The sequence below is a fragment of the Myotis daubentonii genome, chromosome 14 (assembly GCF_963259705.1).
Source record: "Myotis daubentonii chromosome 14, mMyoDau2.1, whole genome shotgun sequence".
Classification (NCBI taxonomy): domain Eukaryota; kingdom Metazoa; phylum Chordata; class Mammalia; order Chiroptera; family Vespertilionidae; genus Myotis; species Myotis daubentonii.
The window spans coordinates 29,751,507-29,773,097 of NC_081853.1; the positions used below are offsets into that span (position 1 = coordinate 29,751,507).

General features: G+C 35.9%; 1 protein-coding gene across 4 annotated transcripts in view; it reads right to left on the reverse strand.

Annotated features, from left to right (window-relative positions):
- Positions 1–21,591, reverse strand: part of ARMC8 (armadillo repeat containing 8) — a 76,111-nt gene that overhangs the window by 24,299 nt on the left and 30,221 nt on the right. For 3 of the 4 annotated variants that reach the window (XM_059663835.1, XM_059663831.1, XM_059663834.1), the window contains 7 exons: positions 18,174–18,266; positions 14,968–15,048; positions 13,092–13,167; positions 12,905–12,995; positions 11,051–11,111; positions 8,912–9,112; positions 5,532–5,627 (listed from right to left, as the gene is read on the reverse strand). In XM_059663835.1, coding sequence (XP_059519818.1) covers positions 5,532–5,627; positions 8,912–9,112; positions 11,051–11,111; positions 12,905–12,995; positions 13,092–13,167; positions 14,968–15,048; positions 18,174–18,266 — 699 coding nt within the window. The remainder of the gene's footprint in view (positions 1–5,531; positions 5,628–8,911; positions 9,113–11,050; positions 11,112–12,904; positions 12,996–13,091; positions 13,168–14,967; positions 15,049–18,173; positions 18,267–21,591) is intronic. The other variant, XM_059663832.1, reaches the window with a different exon arrangement.

Here is a 21,591-nt window from a genome sequence, read left to right on the forward strand (position 1 = left end):
TGTATATTCTATTTAACTTAAAAAACAACAACCCAAAATTTAATTTGGTGCTTTGAAAGGCATGCTAAAGCAAACAAAAAGTTTTGAAAACCAGAAATTTAAATCCATTCTAAGAGAGTAAGAAGTCATCCTGTAATTAATAAGAGATAAGCTAAAGAAAGAGCCTCTATGCTTCTGAAGTACAAATATTCTTTTTCTATAAAGAATAAATAACTAACAGAACTGGAAATTTATAGATTAAAGTCACTGTCTTCATTGAAAACCTTTTTTATTTATGCCCCAACATTGTTCAGTGTTTCTAGTACAATTTAAAATACATATTTATTTTTAATCTCCCAATGAAGTCATTTAAGATATTCTAATAAATGCTTCCATTTGTTGAGCACTTACAGGCACCATATTAAATATTTTAAATACATTGTATCTTCATCCTCACAATGACCCTGTAGATATAATTTCTTTGCTAGGAAAAAGAAGGTAGAAGACAAATTCTCGTTTTTAATTTTTTTTTACTTTTTATTTTTTTCTGCCTATACTTTTTAAAAGAAATTATTCAGTTTAAAAGGAAAAAAATATCCCATTCTTGACTACCTTATTCACGTAATATAAAAGCAGGGTGACTGGATGCCCCCCTCCCCCTGTAAGAAACAAAAACTTCAGATTTCATGTTTTCAACTCTTGAAAATATGAAAGGCAGTTATAAAACATTAAAAATGACAAAAACATTAAATTATTAATTTCCAAACTGATTCAAGAATAGCCCCACTGAAATCAACATGTCTATTCTAATTGTTTTCAAATAATTCCTTAAGCCCCTCACAAATTCTTACTGGCCATTCCTTCCTGTTCTCTGACTTACTGAGGTTTTATTATAAATGCTGAGTTGTACGGCTGCGTCTTATGGCTCTTCGTCTCACTGCACTGCTTTCCTTCCTCCCCCACCAACCAGACAATGTTTACACTTTACAGAATAGGTTGGTTTCTGAGTCAGGCTAATTTCTATAAACCAAATCATGCTTTTATCCCTAGGAAAAAAATGGGTCCAGATTCACTTGTGATAATATACATTATTTTTAAATCACACATTTTAAAGGAAAAAAAACTAAAAAATAATGGTAAAAATTATTTCAAAATTAAACAAGTACCATACCATAAAATAAGTTCTCTTTGATCTATATCAAAGTGAGTAGAAGACATGTCCTTGAGATTGTCTGCCTCTTGAAAAATGAGAATTTCCTGCATTTTCTTTATGCCAAAGTATAGTGAAATCCCTTGCCTATATGATCAGATTTTATTTTTCCTATTTTAAATTTCCACTTTCACATACTCATAGAATTGCTAATAAAATTATAAATGTTCTTAATGTGTGGAGGCCCATACATAATTTGATTGAGGGTGCTTAATAATGTAATTTTGCAATATGATTCATTCATCTATTTGTCCATTCATTCATTTTTTTCATTCATTCATTCTTCAAATATTTGTTAAGTGCTGTCTATGCATCCGGCAGTGTTGTAGATGCTGGGAATACAGCGATGAACAATATGTAAAAAAATCCCTGCCCTCGTGGAGCTTACATTCTAGTTTTTCAAAAGGAATCTCCAGCTAAAATGTAAGTACTCAAAATCCAAGAGGAAAGCTTTCTGAAAGTCTCCATTAGTAAGATACCTCAAAGGAGCAAAGGCTACACCAAGTACTACTTTTAACATTTGAAATGTATTTTATTTTTATAAAAAATAAAAATAACATCCTGTTAAGTTTATTAATTTCCTTGAGTTAATTTATACTTACTATTTCTAATTTTCCTCAACTTATACTTTCTAACTAATAAATTATACTAATTCCTTAAAGAGAGTGAAGAGAGACAAGCCGTTAAAATTTCCAGCCTAATTTATGATCAACAGGTACCAACCAAGTAATGATCTTCATAAGAACAATTCTTTGTTATAAAAGAGTCAGCCTCACAATTACAGGACTGCTTACCACTGCTGCGCCTGCATGACTTCACCACTGACTGGGGTTATGACTGGAAATGCCAGCACTTGCAAGAATGTTAGGTATCTTTACTTCTTTCTTTTTTACTGTCCCATTAACTGAACTTACGCTTCCTAGTCAGCATTAATATGTGGTCAAGGCCATTATTAAAAACTAGACTTTGCCGAAACCGGTTTGGCTCAGTGGATAGAGCGTCGGCCTGTGGACTGAAAGGTCTTAGGTTAGATTCCGGTCAAGGGCATGTACCTGGGTTGCGGGCACATCCCCAGTAGGAGATGTGCAGGAGGCGGCTGATCGATGTTTCTCTCTCATCGATGTTTCTAACTCTCTATCTCTCTCCCTTCCTCTCTGTAAAAAATTAATAAAATATATTTAAAAAAAAAAACAAAAAAAAAACTAGACTTTCCCCATGGCAGAGATTATAGTGAATTGGGTAGTTACTGCCAATGAGCTCTGGACCTTTCTTCCACGGGGTACTCAATTCCTACCTCTGCCCTTGCTTAACCTAACAAATTCTTGGGTTATTCTAAGTTGAATATGGCCAGGCCACACGGTCAAGCTCAGTGGTCCATCTTTTCTTAGGCTTCTCCCTTTTCATGTCACAGCCAATTGGTAGTGTTTTCTACTGTCATCTGAAGAACTCTTCACACTGCTTGACTCTCTGACAGGACACCACAGGAAGTCAGGAAATTTGTAAGTATGCCACAGAGTGATGAAATGCTGGGAATTAGAATACCAACTTTGCTCAGCACAGGATACAGAGAGATCTGGGCATATTGAAGGAAATGTCACTCTGTGTATGATTTCTGTATTTTCATTTCTATATTTATTCAACAAATATTTATTTACTGGGTGCTTATTAGGTTCCAGGAGTTGTTATATAGTTGATATCTTTTAATGGGAATACACCAACACTGCTCCAGAGCAGGAGTGGTATATCTCTGACCTAAGGGTCATATCTCAGTCTTCATCTTAATTTTGTCTGGCCCAGAGAGAAGGTATCAAGAAATGAAATCACAGCAGGTCTTCAGAAGTCTTTAGAAGCAATGAGAGAGAGAAACATAATTCTATGAAGACAGAAGGCCTGTATCTTTCTCCTTTACAGCAGTTGGGTATATCTCTCATTGTCTACCTCTTATAGCTTCAGTTTTTTCTTTTTCATTCTGCTTCATTTCCTGAACTGATCATAACAGGGCAATGGAATATATCTTACCCCCTGTACTTACTGAACTGCATTCCCATTTTCAGTTTAAAAGGCAGACCAACTGAACATTTCATATTTTTATACTTGTGTGTGTGTGTGTGTGTGTGTGTGTGTGTGTGTTTGGGGGGTGGGGTGGGGCGGGGAGGAAATAGCTCTATGATCCTTGAAATTTCTTTCAAAGATTCTCCTCTCATTAACTCAGTAAACTGAAATTCCAACTTGACAAGCATAAATATTGAATTAAAAAAATAAAACAATTAACACTATACATCACGAAAATATAATCAAAGTTAATAAGGCATAAGTGTAAAAGGTAAATAAATATTTCATAGAGAAGTAAATAAAAATCTATCCAAATAATTATGTCAACAAAAAATGGAACAGAAATAAAGGCATTAAAAGAAAAAGGGTCATCGTCATTTTTTATGCACTGAAAATAAGGATTCTCCACTCCTAAGAACCATTTTCATGTAGGTTTTATCACAATATAACTTATATTTTCCATTTTACAATATCTCTCTTCAGTAATTACTATGAACTGTAAATTATTCAAACACTTCATTTTTCCAGAAATTAAGTATCTTCCTAAAAACTATATAATCCCCATTATATAAGAATATCACAGTATCTTTGCTTCACCACACAAAAAAACTATAATAATGATAACTTATTCTTTATTTGTCATCTTTCTACAGAAATTATCAGGATTTAGCCTTACCAGGAAATTATACACATTATAAATACAACTTTTAATAGACTGATCATCAGACTGTTATGTTGCATTTCTAGAACATGATATCACAAATTAAGTCATTAATTCCAAAACAATAGTTTATTAACAAAAAAGTACAAAGAAGTACAAATGGACATCCTATTTCCCCCTTTATAGTCCATCTATCTATCTCCCTTTCAGTCCATGGCATAACCTTCTTGAGCTAAAAGAATGGGCAAAACACTTCTCCTCTTTCTAATGAGTCCTAACAACCATCCAAAAACAAATCATTATGTATATAAATTATACAGTCCATGTCAATTTTTAAAAAATGTTTTATCTATGAGTTGCCATAAAAGCCTTTTCCTAAACTGAACGAAGCATATCAACATCCAAAAGTTATGTTTGTCAGACATACGGAATACCATATCACTGGTATGTTTACCTTTAAGTAACAGTTTACAAATGAAAGCTTCGAGGTGTCAAGAAAGATTTTCATAGATATTTACTAAGAACACTTCAAGTCAAAAATTCTTGTTAGTTGAACTAAATTGAGGTACATGGAAAATAATGAGTTTAGTTGCTTTTTTGCACTGATTTTAAATCAATGCTATTTACATATCTAATCTTACTGCTTATTTCAATTTTATTCAAGAATGGTTCCTTTTCAATTGATTTCATGAAACCTATGGCTATGCCACACCTCTCTCTCAAGCCCAAGTACTTCTCTGAATCATGACAAATTCCCAGTACTTTGTAATTTCCCTCAGAAATACCAATATAGATGGAAAGACTTAGTAAAGTGCATGTTCAGTAAATAATGCCCAATTGGCTCTTTCTGCTATGGCTCATCACGACAGAACATGTGGGATTACTTTACTGATGTTCCTAAAAGCCTTGTGTAAAATTTATTAGATTATGTTTATTTTTTGAGTGGTAGATCCAGTTTTTTGGTTTGAGGAGGGAACCAGGTCAGAGCTTACAACTATACTTTATTTTCTGCTTAAAACTATTCTCATAAAAAACATGAGTTCAGTGTTGGACTAGGCTGTTAAAACATAAGGTGCTACACCAGTGATACATTTTTTGGGACCTGAAAATTCACATGATCACTCACTAAACATAAAATCACCATTCCACAAAGATTTTATTCACATCAAACTTGCACAGTAGCAAAAAAATCAAAACATAACTAAGCCACATGTCAAAGAACAATATACAATAGATTTAAATTTCTCAATGGCATTGGAAAGTATTTTCATAAATAACATATACAATTCTAGTGTTAGGACTTTCAAGGTGTCTGAAACTTCACAGTGCTAGAAATGATTTTTATCAGAACACATGCAAAAATGTGCAACACAATAATCCATATTAATGACACAGGAAAACACACCAGTTATTTGTCATTCCAGCACGGCCATGCCACTCTATGTTCTAAAAACAAACAAACAACCCCCCAAATCCGGGTCCCATTCATTCTTCAATTATGCCTTTAGTCACTCTGCTTTATTATATTCAAACAGTCACTGTTAGTGCTCTTCACCACGACTTTCAGGTTGGCGTCACTCCCTGCCTGCTGGCTGTCAGGACTGGGGGACGCCCCTCTCCCAGACTCACCTTCTTCCGGATGTCTTCATCATTTGCTCCAAGGGAGGCATAGAGCTTGAATGCAGCCTGGCGGAGTTCGTGAGCATGTTTTAAGTCATGATCAAGCTATGGGAGAGGAGAAAAAGATATGTTCCAAGTCGGCCCACAAATTAAATTTTCAATAAAACCCATTGAGTAGAGTTGAAAACATGTTTAACAACTATGAACATATGAGTACTCTCACTGAATTCCTGATTACTTTTGGGTTCTGCTCACATGATTGAGACCTCGGTGTGTTTGTGTCAGCATTATCTGGATACACGCTGTCTGCTTCTGTCTAAAGTGAATGCCAGAGTGTTTGACACTAGTATATGTAAACCTTTGACCCCTAAAAATTCAGTCCTAGATTGTAGCTTCAGTGGCACTAATGCTTGCTTGCACCGGCTCTTCGAAACGCCCTCCTCCAAAACAAGGCACACTCAGGCCTTGCCAGCCCCAGAATACAGCTGATAATTTGAGTGCTGTTGCAACAATGTCTTTAGCAGGTTTCCCAAACATTAAGAGTAGTGCTAGCCTAATTTCAGTATTTCAGATACTTTTAGAAACAGGGAAAACTTTTGTGAAAATCCTTAATGAATGTTATACCATGGTAATCATTACTATTTATCTATTGCTGTTATCTGAGACTTATGTTCAGGAGACTTTTTAGATACATTTATTAAAACTACTTACTGGTATGAAACAATTCTACCTTTCCATATGCATAACTGGCTTCTAAGTTATCAATTTTCTATACACCTGATTTGTCACCAAACTACCATAATAAAAATAGGACAGTTTCAGTGACTATGAACCAGTAAATATATAAGGCATATCAATAATGTAAATAATTTTATAACTAAGAGACATAACTTCTTCATCCAAGTGACTACCACTTTCTTCAAATGATTTGCCTTCAAAATGTTCTCTTATGCAATTATATAGCTGCTGTTCAAAAATAATCAGAGACCCTCTTTTTAAACTTCCTAAAGAGCTAAGTGGCACTTTAGCTACAAAACCCTGAGTAATGTATGTATGAACTAAGAGAGTTTGCAGTTAATTGTCAATGACTGTCATGTGTGAAGATGGGGAAATCCAGCTGGGTAACCTTTAGAATAACAAATAAAACAAAACACCCTGAAACTCATTTGGGGTAGTTCTGAAGGCAATTCTTAAAAGTAGTTCCAAAAATATTCTGATCAAAGCAGGCACTGATGGATTATGGGAGGAATCTCCCAATATATAATGAGGAACACTCACTTTGATATGTAAGACCTAAAATATTTATTCTTAAAGTTTTAACTACTTTTTAGTCATAACATATTAGAATACTGAGTTGGACTAATATATCACGAAAATCATACATTTGTTAACATGTAAGAATTTCTCTCTATGGTCAATTACTCAGACTTTTATGGTCAGAAACCACTGGATAATCCATCATTGAAAATAAAGATGACTTGCCCTCGCTGATGGGCTCAGTGGTTAGAGTGTTGACCTACACACTGAAGGGTTTCAACTTTGATTCCCGGTAAAGGGCATGGACCTGGGTTGTGGAAACCCCTGGCATGGTCAGGCATGTGCAGGAGGCAACAATCCAATCGATGTGTCTCTCTCATATTGATATCTCTCTCTCTCTCTTTTTTTTCCCCACTATCCCTCTCACCTTTCCACTCTTTCTAAAATAAAAATTTTTTAAAAAAATAACCAATGGAGGAAACATCCTCGGATGAGGATTAACAAAAAGTAAAAACTAAATAAAGATGACAAAACAAACTAATGTTCAAGTTTGGCATTGAGTTAATTTTTAAAAATTATTTCTATTCTAGTTTTATTGTAATGAAAATAAAATGGAAAAACCTTAATAGCAGGGATAATCTACATACTAGTTAAATGATTTGCACCTGCTTAGGCTAGAAGTTCTTGTAACTATATTCCCTCACTCTCCTGTCCAACAAAGTGTTCTATTTGCCTTGCTGGGATGGTCAACTAAGGGTGTCCATGAGGCCATAACTAGGACTTGCCCATGTATCTCTGTACCAGTGAGACACTGTCAGTGTGAGCAAGTAGCCAGAGGGAGAAGAGACAAGGCAGATGGTTCAGTATAACCCATCACCTCCACTGGAAAAACAATCATACTGAAGGAAGAGCAGACATAACTTGAATACACAGAGGGCAATATACATCATTAACACAAATATCAGTGAAAGCATTTTAGGTCCTTCCTGAGACAGAGAAAATATATACCCTCAATAGTTTATTTTATTTTCAGTATCAAATGCCAAATGAACAGTTGGTTGCCAGATGAATTTTCTTTTTGGAACTCAGGGGCATGAGAGAGGTCAAGAAAACAATTTTTAAAAATTTACCATTGGGACCACTGGTATAAAAAATACAGTCATATTCATGAAACAGTACTGGTTACTAATTAGGAGGCAATGTTTCTTCTACCATGACCTTCTTAAATAAACTTTCTCTAACATAATATTTATCTCCTATGCTTAGAGAAGTAAACATGACAAATAGACTCAGAAAAACAAAGTCAAAGGAATATCTACCTATCCTAAGGAACTTATATTTTGAGAAAAAGTGAACACAATTTGGTTCTTGATGGTCTCAGTCTAGAGGTTAAATGATGCTTTAGCTGTCACTAGCAGACCAAGTACAGTATAAGACTGCAAAAAGGAGAGAGAAGAAGATGGCAAAAGTTAAGAGAAGTAGCACAAGAGAAAGACAGCAGGGGAGAGTAAAATAAGGCCACTAAGTTACACATAGCAAAAGATCACGTTGACCTAAAGAGCGAGTACAATGCAATAGAGGTGATTCTGGGAACACAAATAGGATGAGATAACATTATCAGAATGTCAGTAACCTGCTTAGAGACCAGAACCCACTATTTGGGGGTTTTAGTTGGGAATTAGGTACATAATTTTCTTCTTTCCTCATTATTTCCTTAATAAAAAATTTCTGCCCAGCTGGTGTGGCTCAGTGGTTGAACATCAACCCATGAACCAACAGATGGCAGTTTGATTCTAGTCAGGGCACATGCCCAGGTTGTGGGCACGATCCCCCAGTAGGGGGCATGCAGGAGGCAGCCAATCGATGATATTTCTCCCTCATCGATGTTTGTTTCTCTATTGCTCTACCTTCCTCTCTCTAAAATTCAATAAAAACATATTAAAAAAATTTCTGAACATGAAACAAATTGGACTCAAAAACTCATAAAACAACTATCATCTATGTTACCAAAGGTAAAAGATTCCTTTATTTAAAAGGGCTTTGAACTGTATTATCAAGTGGTTCAAAGTAGTGAACCGTAAGTAAAACTTTTAGGAAGCCCTCTCTAGAGCTGCTGAAGGAAGAGAACATACCCTTTTAATGTCAGTGATGGCACTCACAGAGCTGGGATACTTGAAATAGTCAGCAAGCATGGCAATGAGGTGATCAGTAATGCTGGCAATTCTCTGTAGCTCGACATCTGGTTCAATCAGATAGGCGAGTGTCTCAGCTCCTTCAACTCTCTCCTCCAGTAATCTCTCCTTACTGCACATGCGAACCAAACATGGCAACGTCTGAAAGGTAGTGACATTAATTATTTGCTTTTTGGTAAAGGCAAAAGCTTGGAGATCATATAGTGACTGAATAAACTCAGTGATTTTTATTGGGAGTCATGCTTGCAATGAAATTTTCAATGAAGACTCACAGAGAATAAGAGAGTTTTTTAATGTAAAAATATATAAAATTCAGTGCATATTAATCATTTATGCTGGTACACTAAACTCTAATCATACAATCAAAATACAATAATACAAACTCTATTCAGGCTTTTGTGATCGATTAAGACTAAAGCCTTATGGTACAACCTTAAAAAAGACATTTCAAGAATCCCTAATAAAGCATGTCTGGTGCTACACCATGTATGTATTTATTTAACTAACTGAGCTCCAACAGTTTAACCAGGAACGATTTTGCCTTAGAAAAAGTATGCTATTTTTTCCTTAATGAGCAATATGGCTGGGATGACTTTTATTTTTTGTTTGGGGATTAATATCTACAGGAGCAAAAAAAAAAAAAAAGATACAGCTTTAAAGATTCCGTGATCTTACCATTACTCAGATTCCATCAGTTCTCCTATAATGCAAGTGAAATGCATTAATTATAGTTCCTAGGTTTTCCAAAGAGCTCCTTGGAAAGACTAATATCTAAACCGTCCAATTTTATTTCTGAGGTCCTTCAAAAATCTTGGCACTGGTCTTGGTTGGTTATCTATCAATAAAAACATCCCATGTATTTACTATTTCTAAGGCTGATGAATCCACTTTAAAGAATAATGTGGAAGTAAAAACTGAAAAATATTACAATTATAGGAAACCTCTCTCAACTCCCAGCCAGCTGTGCTTTGCTCTTTTCCAAGTCCCCATTACATCTTTACCTAGGCTTCCAAGAGGAAAGCCTTATTCTTATTTTCTTTTGAACAGTCACTAACATTATCAAACCATAGATACATGGATTATTGAATTTCTCACAACTACTACACCAAGAAAGATACTATTAACCTAGTTTACCAATGAGGAAGGAAGAAAAGAAGTGGTAGAGGAGTAAAGAAAATAAACCAAGGTCCTTGCACGGAAGCCTTTAGCACTCTATGCAGAGTTGTTTTCTTAGGGGGTTGTCAGATCTCATTAAATTAATTGACTTGCTTCACCAAAGACTAAAGCAACCATTAATCTTTTTTTATCCTTGGGTTGATTTTGAACACTGATAGTGAGAGATCTCACATTCATAAAATGACACACAATGAATTTATTTATACTTGCTTTGTTCTTTATAGCTAATAAGACATTTAATGTATTGTTATTCTCAAAATAACCCTGTGGGATAAATGAGCAGGAATTATTGCCTCCATCTTCATAATTAGGAGTCTGAAGTGCCAACAGAATAAGGGGTGTGCCCAAGGTTACCAAGCTAGGCAGTAGTGGCAATGCTAAAAGCAGATTCCAGGTCTTGGGACTCTTAGGGCTAGTCTCTTATCTGGGTTTTTCTGACTTCTCATTGATTTGGACATCAATGATAATGACTGTTTTCATGTGTTATTTACTTATTCCTTCTCATTTCGCCTTTTGATTACCTGCCATGAGAGTGATTTAAGTCTTTATTTGCAGATCTAATGAACTGCTTCCTATAAAACTATTGCAAACAATAAAAATCAAGAGTTAAAATATATTTTCTATCACCTGAATTTTACATATTTTTACACTTTCTACATCCCCCTTATTACCATAAAAATAAAGTATGACAAGGAAATAATTATTTCACTTTGACTTTCAAAACACATATAAAACCAATTTTTAAAAACTACATTCTATCCCATCAAAAAGAAAAGCATGGTGCTTACTACTATTTTATTCTATGCACACATACCATAGTGACAAATAGGAATACCAAAATTTATATTCAACACATATGAGTGGATACTTTTCATAAGCCTTTTAGAGAATTAATTAGCTCACCTTCAATACAATACAGTTGTCGTCTGTCCGAATTGCTCCAGCTCTACACATGTAAGTTAAACTGGAATAAGATGGCAAAAAGTAAGTTTTTGCTTGTGTTTTAAAGCTTTAAAAGGAAAATTACTTACTTGCCTTTAATATTTTATGGGCCAAAAATAAGACAACTACTCTCATTTATTTTGAGAGAGGCTTTGACATTCCCTTATCTGAGGTTCTGTTAACTTAACAGTCAAAGAAAACTAACTGATACCAATGTCATAAGCCAGATATTAAAAAAACCCAAAACCCTACCTACAAAATTTTTAAAAAATAAATGGCCTAATAGGTGGACACATTTCGAAGCTAGATGCTGGGCACATTAGAGATCTTTATACTTTTCTGTTTAGTTTTAAATTTTCCATAATAAAAAGGAAAAAAAATAAAAAGTTAACAAAGTATCTAAGTTTAAATGAAGTTAAGCTGGTATTCCAACTTCAACAGGAGAAGCATTTATCTTCTAATGCTTATGGGTGTCCATAAGAAATTAATTAATCAGAGGTTATCAGTAGTGGCATTAAGAATTAGGCAATGATTTGGTTTTATTGAAAAACAATTTACCTTCACAATTATATCTGATTTTGAATAAGAGTAAAATTACTTTGCACTCCCCAAGAAGGTAATGAACATTAAGCACTTCAGAAACTTGAATGAATTTCCTTTTTCAATTACATTCCTTTAGTAAGCTGGGTGAAAAAAAACACCCATATTGGCTTTTAGGGGATGCTATAAACAAATCAGTAAAATACTTATATTATAGAGAGGGGTAGGAAACGTCTGGCCCGTGGGCCGTATAAAGGCCTGAGAAATCATTTGGTCTGGCCCTGCCAAGGCCTTAGGGGCGAGTTAATTAAATGTTTGACCATATATAGCAGGCTAATTTTTAAGTTAATAATTTTGTATGGCTTGCAAATTATGTTATAAATATCCAAATGGCCCTTGGCAGAAAAAAGGTTCCCAACCCCTGTTCCAGAGGGTTGGATCCTTTATAGCTGTCATTATTTTAAGGCTTCTTATCCCCACTGTTTTTAAAGGTTCTATGACAGGGTTACTTCACCAACAAAGAAGCAAATAGTTTTGAAGTTAAAACAAAAAGCAAACAAACAAAAAATACAAGTAATATAAACAAACAATAAACAATTCATAATTCATGAGTAATTCACTGAAAATTTGTCATTCTCATCAAAATATCAGAATTTCTTAAATACTGAAATAAACAATTCATTTAGCATAGAACCCTATACAACAGGTGTTCAACCTATCTGTTAATGTATTGATACAGAATCAGCATGTATTGAAGGCTTATAGGAGCCAAGAGTTATGCTAATAAGAACTTTATGTAACTACCTTATAAATTGTTACATCTCTATGAGAATTTTTTGTTTTGTTTTTCCTAAAATGAGGAAACCACATTCTCTGAAATCGTGCATTAGTTATCAACTTTAATTCTCATCCATATTTCTATATCTTTATATTTTCCTGGGTTAATACTTTTAATATTTAGCATAATATGTGATGGTTAATTCTCATTGAATTCCATATTATTTCAACAGAAATACAGGAAGGGAATGTGATAAAGTAATTTTCTGTAGGTAGTCTTAGATGTTATATGAAAGAGAGCTCCTGTTCTGTATGCTACTAAGTAAATGGAGTAAAAACCATGTCCATTTAAGAAAATGTGAGACAACCACATGACTTTCAAATTTTAAAAAATCCCCAAACAAGGCTGGGATTGAAACTGAACCAGTCAATCTGTCCCAAAATACTCTAAGATATTGAGAAACACTATCTTTCTTTCCACATTGTCTTGACTTTTACCATTTTGCTGATGTGAGTTGCATCTCAATAGGCTTATCCCTCTGTAACATCTTCACAAAAATTTGTGGTAACAATTCTCCATCAACCAAAACTAGAAATAAAACAAACAACAAGCATTGAGAACTTCTTTAAATCTACAAAGTTTATAAATTAAATCATGAAGATTCCACTGAAAATTCCAGCCTACCATTTACCAGGGTCATCGATACCTGGGGGTTTTCAAAAGCTAAAACTGAGAAGCATTTCAGTGCTTGCATTCGAACCTGTAAAGATAAATGAACAAACAAATGTTTTTATTTCAGTTTTGCAAATATGCATTTTTTAAAAATATATTTTTATTGATTTCAGAGAAGAAGGGAGAGGGTGAGAGAGATAGAAACATCAATGATAGAGAATCGTTAATCAGCTGCCTCCTGCACACCCCCTGCTGGGGATCAAGCCAGCAACCTGAGCATGTGACCTTGACTGGAATCAAACCTGTAACCCTTGAGTCCACAGGCCGACGCTCTATCCACTGAGCCAAACCAGCTAGGGCACAATTATGCATTTTAATGTCTCAGAATCTAAACTCTTCTGAAGAAATAACTATTTAAATCTGCCAAAGTACTAAAGGAAGGACTCAAGGGAATAGAAATAAAACCTGTATATCTAAGGAGTGCAATACGTTAAAATTAATGAAGTAATGAAAAAGCAAAAACAAAATGGCAACTAAAATTTAAGTAGATAAATCCCTAATCAAACTTAAGAGAACACTGTACCAAACACAATGTTGGTAAGGCAAAGGGAACTTAAAAGCAATTATTAACTGCCTTTCAAATGGGACATTTCTTTTCCCAAATTACAAAAAACAGATACTTAAAGGAGGGAAAAAAGAGTACTCTACTCTTGTGGTTGCATATGGGGTAAGAATGGGGAATAGAGGAAACAAAGTTACAATAAAAATTTGAAAAGGACTAAATTACTTTACCTTTTAAAACACCTATAAATTGTGCCACCATTCCTTAAAACTGGGTAACTGGTCTGGGATGATACCAAGGAAGGGCCCAAACTCTCAACCACATACAACATATTTTACAATTTGCAGGAGCTCCTATAAGAGCTATTTTTTTTTTAAACCTTTCTGTTCAGTTTTCACCAGATATCTAATCCTCACTTCCAAGCCTGAGCCTATATTTGATGTTCTTTTGTGGAACCTGGGACTGGTAGGATAGGTAGCTGAGATGTGAAGAAACATGTCCCTCACTTGGGCAGTACAACTATCCTTGTGAGCTCTTCACCAAGAGTGAACTTTGGGCATCTGAGGTAGGGAAAACATACATATTAGCAGGCTGCAATAGAGCTAAGAACCAGAAGAGCAGAGTGAGGTAAATACAAGTGGATAGAAGACCAAATGACGGCTTCTCTGCTCTTCAGGAAACTCCTGGTAAACCCAACTCTAATGTGACACAACAAGGACAATGTCCCAATATTTGCTACAATTTTCTAACTGAATAGCAATGAGATGTCCGAAGTTTTAGCTAAACGCTTAGTAATATATCATGATGCCACTTACCTATATATAAAAGACAGTAAAGAACATTCAACTAACAAATCTGAAAACCCTTGACTTTTAAACTCAAATAGAAAAAAGAATACATTTTAAATGTTTATGTATATATGGATATATACTGTAAGTTTGAGTCACTGTGGCTAAAGGTCTCAAATATGAAAGCCAAAGTTTTTCCTAATATAGCAAGCCACTGCTCCTATATACTTCAAGGCATCAGCTTTCGCACGAACATCTAACTGGAGGAGATTGTTAATGATCACAGGTGAAAATCAATAGCAACTCATGCCACTACCATATCCTGAAAACAAAATAGAAAGGGTAGTTTTTTTTTTTTTTTTTTTTTAAAGCAACTTCTATAGATAAGAAAATGCCCCATAACATTTTACTGATAAAAACTACGCTTGGTCACAATATCTGACAAAGAAGGAATAAAATATGTGGGTCTCTTTCTAGAGCAAGATTTTAGAAATCAAAATAAAGTATAAAAATCTGGACATAATTTTTAACATCTTACTTTGTAAGATACTGAGGTTAGTAGGTGAGCAATATTCTGAACTGCACCATGGTTAAATAAAATTGTTTGATGATCTGGACCCTGTAAGAAAAGAGAATATAGCAATACATTAAAAAGAGCAAGATTCTTTCCAATAAAACATTTACTTAAATGTAGAAGACCACACTCAATACAATGTGGAATTCTCAGTTACCCTTCTCTTACATAAACTCACCCCCGAAAAAAGCAGGGAAACTGGATCACTTATGGAATATCTTTATTGATGGAGTTATGTTTATAAATGATGACAAGATCAAGCACAATGCAATTCTCTGACCACAAGGGTTCCCCACTACTAACAAGATAAACTGTTCTTTTTTAATCCCTCAAATTTTTTACCCCAAAGATTGTAGCAATATTTGTTACAAAAGCTCTTCCTCTTCTCTGTCCTACATAGGATTGCGTAAAAACAACTGCAAGAAAGGAATTAGTGGCTGCACCAACTAGAGAGGAAGAGCTATTGTTTGATTCTTATCAAGTCTTTCTCATCTTTCCAAATCAACCTGCATGAACCTAGGGTTATGGAGGCAGCAGCCACAGAGTAGGAGGCACATAAGCCCTTATGATCTTAAACTCCAAAAGACAGGTCTCAAAAATCTGAGTAACTGCTTAAGAAGAGATAAAAATTTAGAAGTTAGAGCTCCAATTAATATTATTACTAGCCTTTTTCAGCTTTTTAATAAATCAGGGAGAGAAAATTTCAAAGATATAACTATGATTAGCTTATAACACAAACATTTTAGTCATCTCTCCTCTTTTTCTGTCGCCTCTCCCTCAAGTATGTATATTTATTTGATATTGATATCAGCATATACAAACTTGTGAATTTTAAAATTGTATTATGAATTTTATATGTAAACTGACCAACATGAAAATGAAAGGTTTTTACAATTAATGACATTACAGAGATCATGAGATCAGTTGTTTTCAAAGACATATATTGTTAGTGTATCAATAGAAAGATTAATATTGTATTTTAGGCTATTTCTATTGTCATTGGGTTTATAAATGCTATAATGTTTCCTGAGGTCTAGTTCTATCTCAGAACACCTGAATTTGATCATTTAATTACAGTAGCAAAGGTCATTATCAGGCTAAAAGAAAGCCAAGTTAAGATGAATTTCTCTGTTGTCTTCAGTTCATGAATGCCATGAGGGTGCCTGTAAGTTTCTCTCCAACACAACAACTAGTGATTTACTGGTATTCCTTTAACTATGATTCCAGCTAAAACAGCATTGACAACTTTCACATAAGCAAACCTAAAAGTGGTGAGAAATTTATAATGAGTAATTCTAAAAGTGATTTGGGTAACTTCAGGAATGGGATCATTCAAATTTCTCATAATTTAACAAAATTTGACATGCAGTAGTTATATACATCCAGGTCCAATCTTCAGTGCCCTTTTGGGATTATTGTAGTTATAACTAGTAGATGCTGTGTTTTCGAGCACACTTGGGTATAGGTGCTCAAAGATTTGTAATGATGCACAGAGTTCTGGAGTATTCTTTTCTACCTGCCAGGGCCAGCTACAAGACATCATTTCATTGTTGAAAGATTTTAGACCCTGTTAGGTTAGCTCATTTTTAGTAAAATGAATTTCAACAAAAGTACTGTTTTCTTAAAGCCTTTCCTTGAATCAAAATGTGTATTTGTAACTTTACCACATATTGTAAAAGTTAAGGGATCATTTGACATCCCTGGTTCTGTGAGTCAGCTTACACACTGTCAAAGCAATCTGGGAAGAGAAACTTCAAAGATTATTTATTTATTTGTTTGTTTATTTATTTATTTATTTATTGCCTAAAGTTGTACATATGTCTCCTTTTTCCCCAACTGACATCCTGCGCCCCGCCCCGCTCCACCCAGCCATTCCCACCCCGGGCAAGCCCCCACCGCCCCAGCACCTGTGTCCACTGGTTATGCTAATATGCATGCATACAAGTTCTTTGGTTGCTCTCTAACCCAAGCCCGCTCCCATCCCCTGACATTGTCTCTGGATCTATTCTTGTTCATCAAATTATGTTGATCATTATATCCCACAAATGAGTGAGATCATGTGATATTTACCTTTCTCCGACTGGAAAACTTCAAAGATTTTTGACAAAAATCTTAAATTCTAAATGTCTTAAATAGAATTAAGTGGGCTGTTCACTTCCTTTAGGATTTGGGAAGGGGTTTAAACATTTAAATTATAATCAATAGATAATTTTTATGGAACCAAATTATTTAATTTTCTTTTATTTGGGAAACTGTTCTAAAATGTGATCTGTGATCTTCCTAGTGTAGTATGTAGGTGTTCACTTCTCTTTCCCATCTTTCCTATAGTTCCCCAAACTCCTTACTTTGTATTTGTATTATAAATGATAGGTGAGTAATGTTGCCCTGAAAACTTACAGAATCATCAGATGATAAATAATTATTTAGTTAGAAGTTAGCAAATGTGTAGAAATTATGAAAGATCTCAAATAATCACCCATTGCTATCAAAAGAGTACACTCAATGTGTAAACTATAGAACAAAATAAGTAGCACTTCAACTCGTCAGGTTAGGTTCAGGTCCCTTAAATAACAGAAATTTCTCTCAACAAAGAGCAGAATAACCTCTCAGTTCTGCTTGTAAGAGATCACTTAAAATAATTTCCAATAATGTGGAAACTGAAGGTGTAGGGAAGCAGTCATGATCACACACTGCTGGTAGGAGTATAAATGGTACAACCTCTACACAAGACAGTGTATGATAAAATTACAAATGCACACACTCTTTGATGCAGCAGTTCCATTTCTTATAAAATATCTTACATACAAGGTATTTGTTGCAGCATTGTTTTGTAATAATATTAAGACGGGAAACAAGCTAAATGTCCAACAACAGAGGACTAGTTAAATAAATTACTGAACATCTACACTATATGACTGTTTGTAAGAAAAGAATAAGGGAGCTCCTTATGTACTGATCTGGAATAGCCTTCAAATTATGTTAGGTGAAAAATGCAAGGTGCAGAAAGTATGCAAGGTATACTTTCATTTATTTCAGAAAAAGGAGGGGGAGGGTATATATGCAGAGGTCTGCTTATACGTATAGGTTATCTCTGGGAGGATATACACAGGCACATCTCCTTAGGGCACATAAGATTTTACATTATACTGACTATTTATTCTGGTTCTTACTTTACAGCAGTGTGAGAAGATCTGACAGATGTACTCCTGGGTGTAACGGGACTTGCTAAGCAGCGCCATGAGGTGTGGTATCACCGTAGCATCCTGGAGTTGAAGGGAAGGAGAGCACAGCAACAAGAAACTTAGGCATGTGGAGCACATCTAATGAACTATTTCCATGAGCAGGTACTTATGTAAGCCTCTTATCTAAATGACAGTAAATCAGATCTGCTTAAGAAACACTGGAAAACCAAAGCAATACAGCCACCAAAACTGTCTGGGCAAAGAATAAGGAGAAGGGCTTTAATGTTCATCAATCGACAATAAAATATAAAAACAGAAAATTCTCAATTTCTTTCCCATAAACAGCCTATATTCTCACAATAAAACAAAATCATTTCAGTAAGACTTGACAGAAATCTATTCTGAAACCCAAATGTGAGGTAAAGATATACAATAATAAATAGCTTATAAGGAGGAATCCTATATAATAAAAGCATAATATGCAAATCGACTGAAAGAAGGAATGACCGGTTGCAATGATGCGCACTGACCACCAGGGGACAGACACTCAATGCAGGAGCTGCCCCCTGGTGGTCAGTGTGCTCCCACAGGGGAAGTGCTGTTCAGCCAGAAGCCAAGCTCGTGGCTGGCGAGTGCAGTGGCAGGATGGCAGAGGTGGGAGCCTCTCCCGCTTCCAGTAAGGAGCGAGGGGTCCCGGACTGCGAGAGGGCGCAGGCTGGGCTGAGGAACACGCCTCCCAACCATCAGTGCACGAATCTCGTTATTGTATAAAATACAATTTGTATAAAAATAAACTTGGCAATTATGATTTCTGAGATGTTATGGTAAGTATCAGTAATCAGTAGCAATCTCTCACAATGACTATAGTTTGGTAAGTCAATCTTTGCAATAGCAACTTCTCATTTATAGCATACTCTCTATTGACACTTAGCAACATACATGATGGTACAAAAGAGAGAAGAATCCACCCAACTTGCTGCAGGGCTCTCCAAAAATCTCCTTTTTCTCATTTTTTCATTCCTGCATTTCTTCATACCTGCCCCCCTTTCTGCCAATTGTCATATATTTGCAGTTTACAGTTGAGTAAACATGCAAAGAATAGTTAATATAATTTGCTCACTGGATAATGAGACTTCAAACTAGACATCCTGCCCTCTTCCAATCTGACTGCTGTCTTCCGTTTAGTGCCCGAGTTGCCTCGGCAGCTGGCCTCTTCATTGTCCCATATAGCACTACACTCTGTCATTATCCTACCAACACTTTTCATGGGTTCTCCATTGTCTCTGAGGCATAAAATTGAGATGCTTCATAATTTACAAGTTCTTACTATGAAAGTCACACAATGTCCTTGAGTCTTAATTTTTTCATGTTAGAAAGTTAAGTTGCCATCAATCGGAGTTTTCCAAATTATGCACTATAATTCATTAGTGGGTTATGAAATAAGTTTAGAGTATAAGGAGGAAGGAATTAAGACAGCTGGCCAGGATCAATTTCCCTCTATTACTGACTGGGCTGGGGGTTAACGGGAAACTTCTAGGGCAGTGATTTTCAACCTTTTTCATCTCATGGCACACATAAACTACTAAAAATCCTGCGGCACACCAAAAATGTTGTTTCCCTCCGAACTCACAAAATAAAATAAAATAAAATTAAAAAGGTGTAATTTTGATTCATTCACATTGGATGACTACTGTTGTGTTGGCTGTTATCATTTTTTTATCTGACAATCTAAGGGAAAAGAGGTCAGTGCCCCTGACTAATCAGGTATCGCCTGTTTTAAAAATTCTTGCAGCACACTGGTTGAAAATCGCTGACCTAGAGTAAAGAAGACTAGTGACTGGTTTAACCTCTTTGTAAATAAGACACTAGGACCTTAGGAAAACAGACTGATATTCACTAGGAAGAGAGCCCCGTGGAATGCTGTGAGGAGAATTACCAATGTAGGGACTGCTTATAGTACCAGTAGTTCTCAAAGAGTACTCCAAGGACCAGCAGCACTTACGTTACCTGGAAACTTGTGAGAAATGCAAATTCTCAGGCCCCACCGAGATCAGTGAATCAGAAACTCTAGGTAAGGTCCAGCAATCTGTATTTAACAAGACCTCCAGGCAATTCTGGAGCATGCTCAAGTTTGAGAACCACTGCAGTATACACTTTCCAGATTTATGAGGCATAGCTCCCTGAAGAATGTCACACAAATCCCTGACATATACAATTGAGATGTGTCATTTAGAGCCTCCCTGCTGTTCGAGGTGACTCACAAACCTCCTTTATAATACTACTAGAGGCCCGGTGCACGAATTCATGCACCAGTGGGGTCCCTCAGCCTGGCCTACAGCATTGGACCAAAACCAGCTCCCTGACATCCCCCAAGGGGTCCCAGATTGCAAGAGAGCGCAGGCCAGGCCGAGGAACCCCAGTAGTGCATGACCGGGGCTGGGGAGGGACATGGGAGGTTGACCAGCTGGGGAGGGACCGTGGGAGAGCTCCTGGGCATGTCCAGCCCGTCCAGATCGCCTGGACCCCAACAGTAAGCTAACCTACAGGTCGGAGGGTCTGTCCCCTGGTGGTCAGTGCACGTCATACCGACTGGTTGACCAGTCAACTCTCTGCCCCCTGGTGGTCAGTCACATCATAGCAAGCGGTTGAGTGGCCTTAGCATACATTAGCATATTACTCTTTGATTGGTTGAACAGACGACTGGACAACCAGACACTTAGCATATTAGGCTTTCATTATGTAAGATGTATCCTTACCAGCCAGGGGAACACGTGTCTGATGTGGGAAGGACAGATTATGAAGCCACATGACATGTCCCCCATCTCTGATTGTTTTGCCTCTTGATTGCTTATGTTCTTGAAATATTTGTAAAGCATGATTCTGGGCAAGATTTCTGATTCACATGTGTCAGATTTGACATTCTGATTCAACCACCATTTTTTTTTTTTTAAAATGAAAAAGGATGTAATAGAAACCAGAGAGCATCACATTTATGGAACTGTTTTGTGAAGACCACCTCAGGTTTCTCTCTCTCTCTCTCTCTCTCACACACACACACACACACACAAATTTGCACATATGCACAGTGTGGCAATAAAAAATATATTTCTTACTGTAAATTGAGGATAGGAGTATTTGAAAGTTATTGGCCTGGATAATTTTCATTAAGAAAGCACCATGTAACCCACAAATAAAAACATCCCCTAATAATCCCTGAGGTTTGTGAAAACTACTGAATGATTCCAAAGATCTTTGGATTCTCTAACATGAATTTTCTGTTCTAGCCTGGCAAATAAGGCTCTTGCAAGCTGATTCTGCTCCACCTCTCCAACTGAACTAACACTGATACCCCTCCTGCATTAGACTATCCTGCCCTCTATCCTGCATATTCTCTTACACAGTTCTC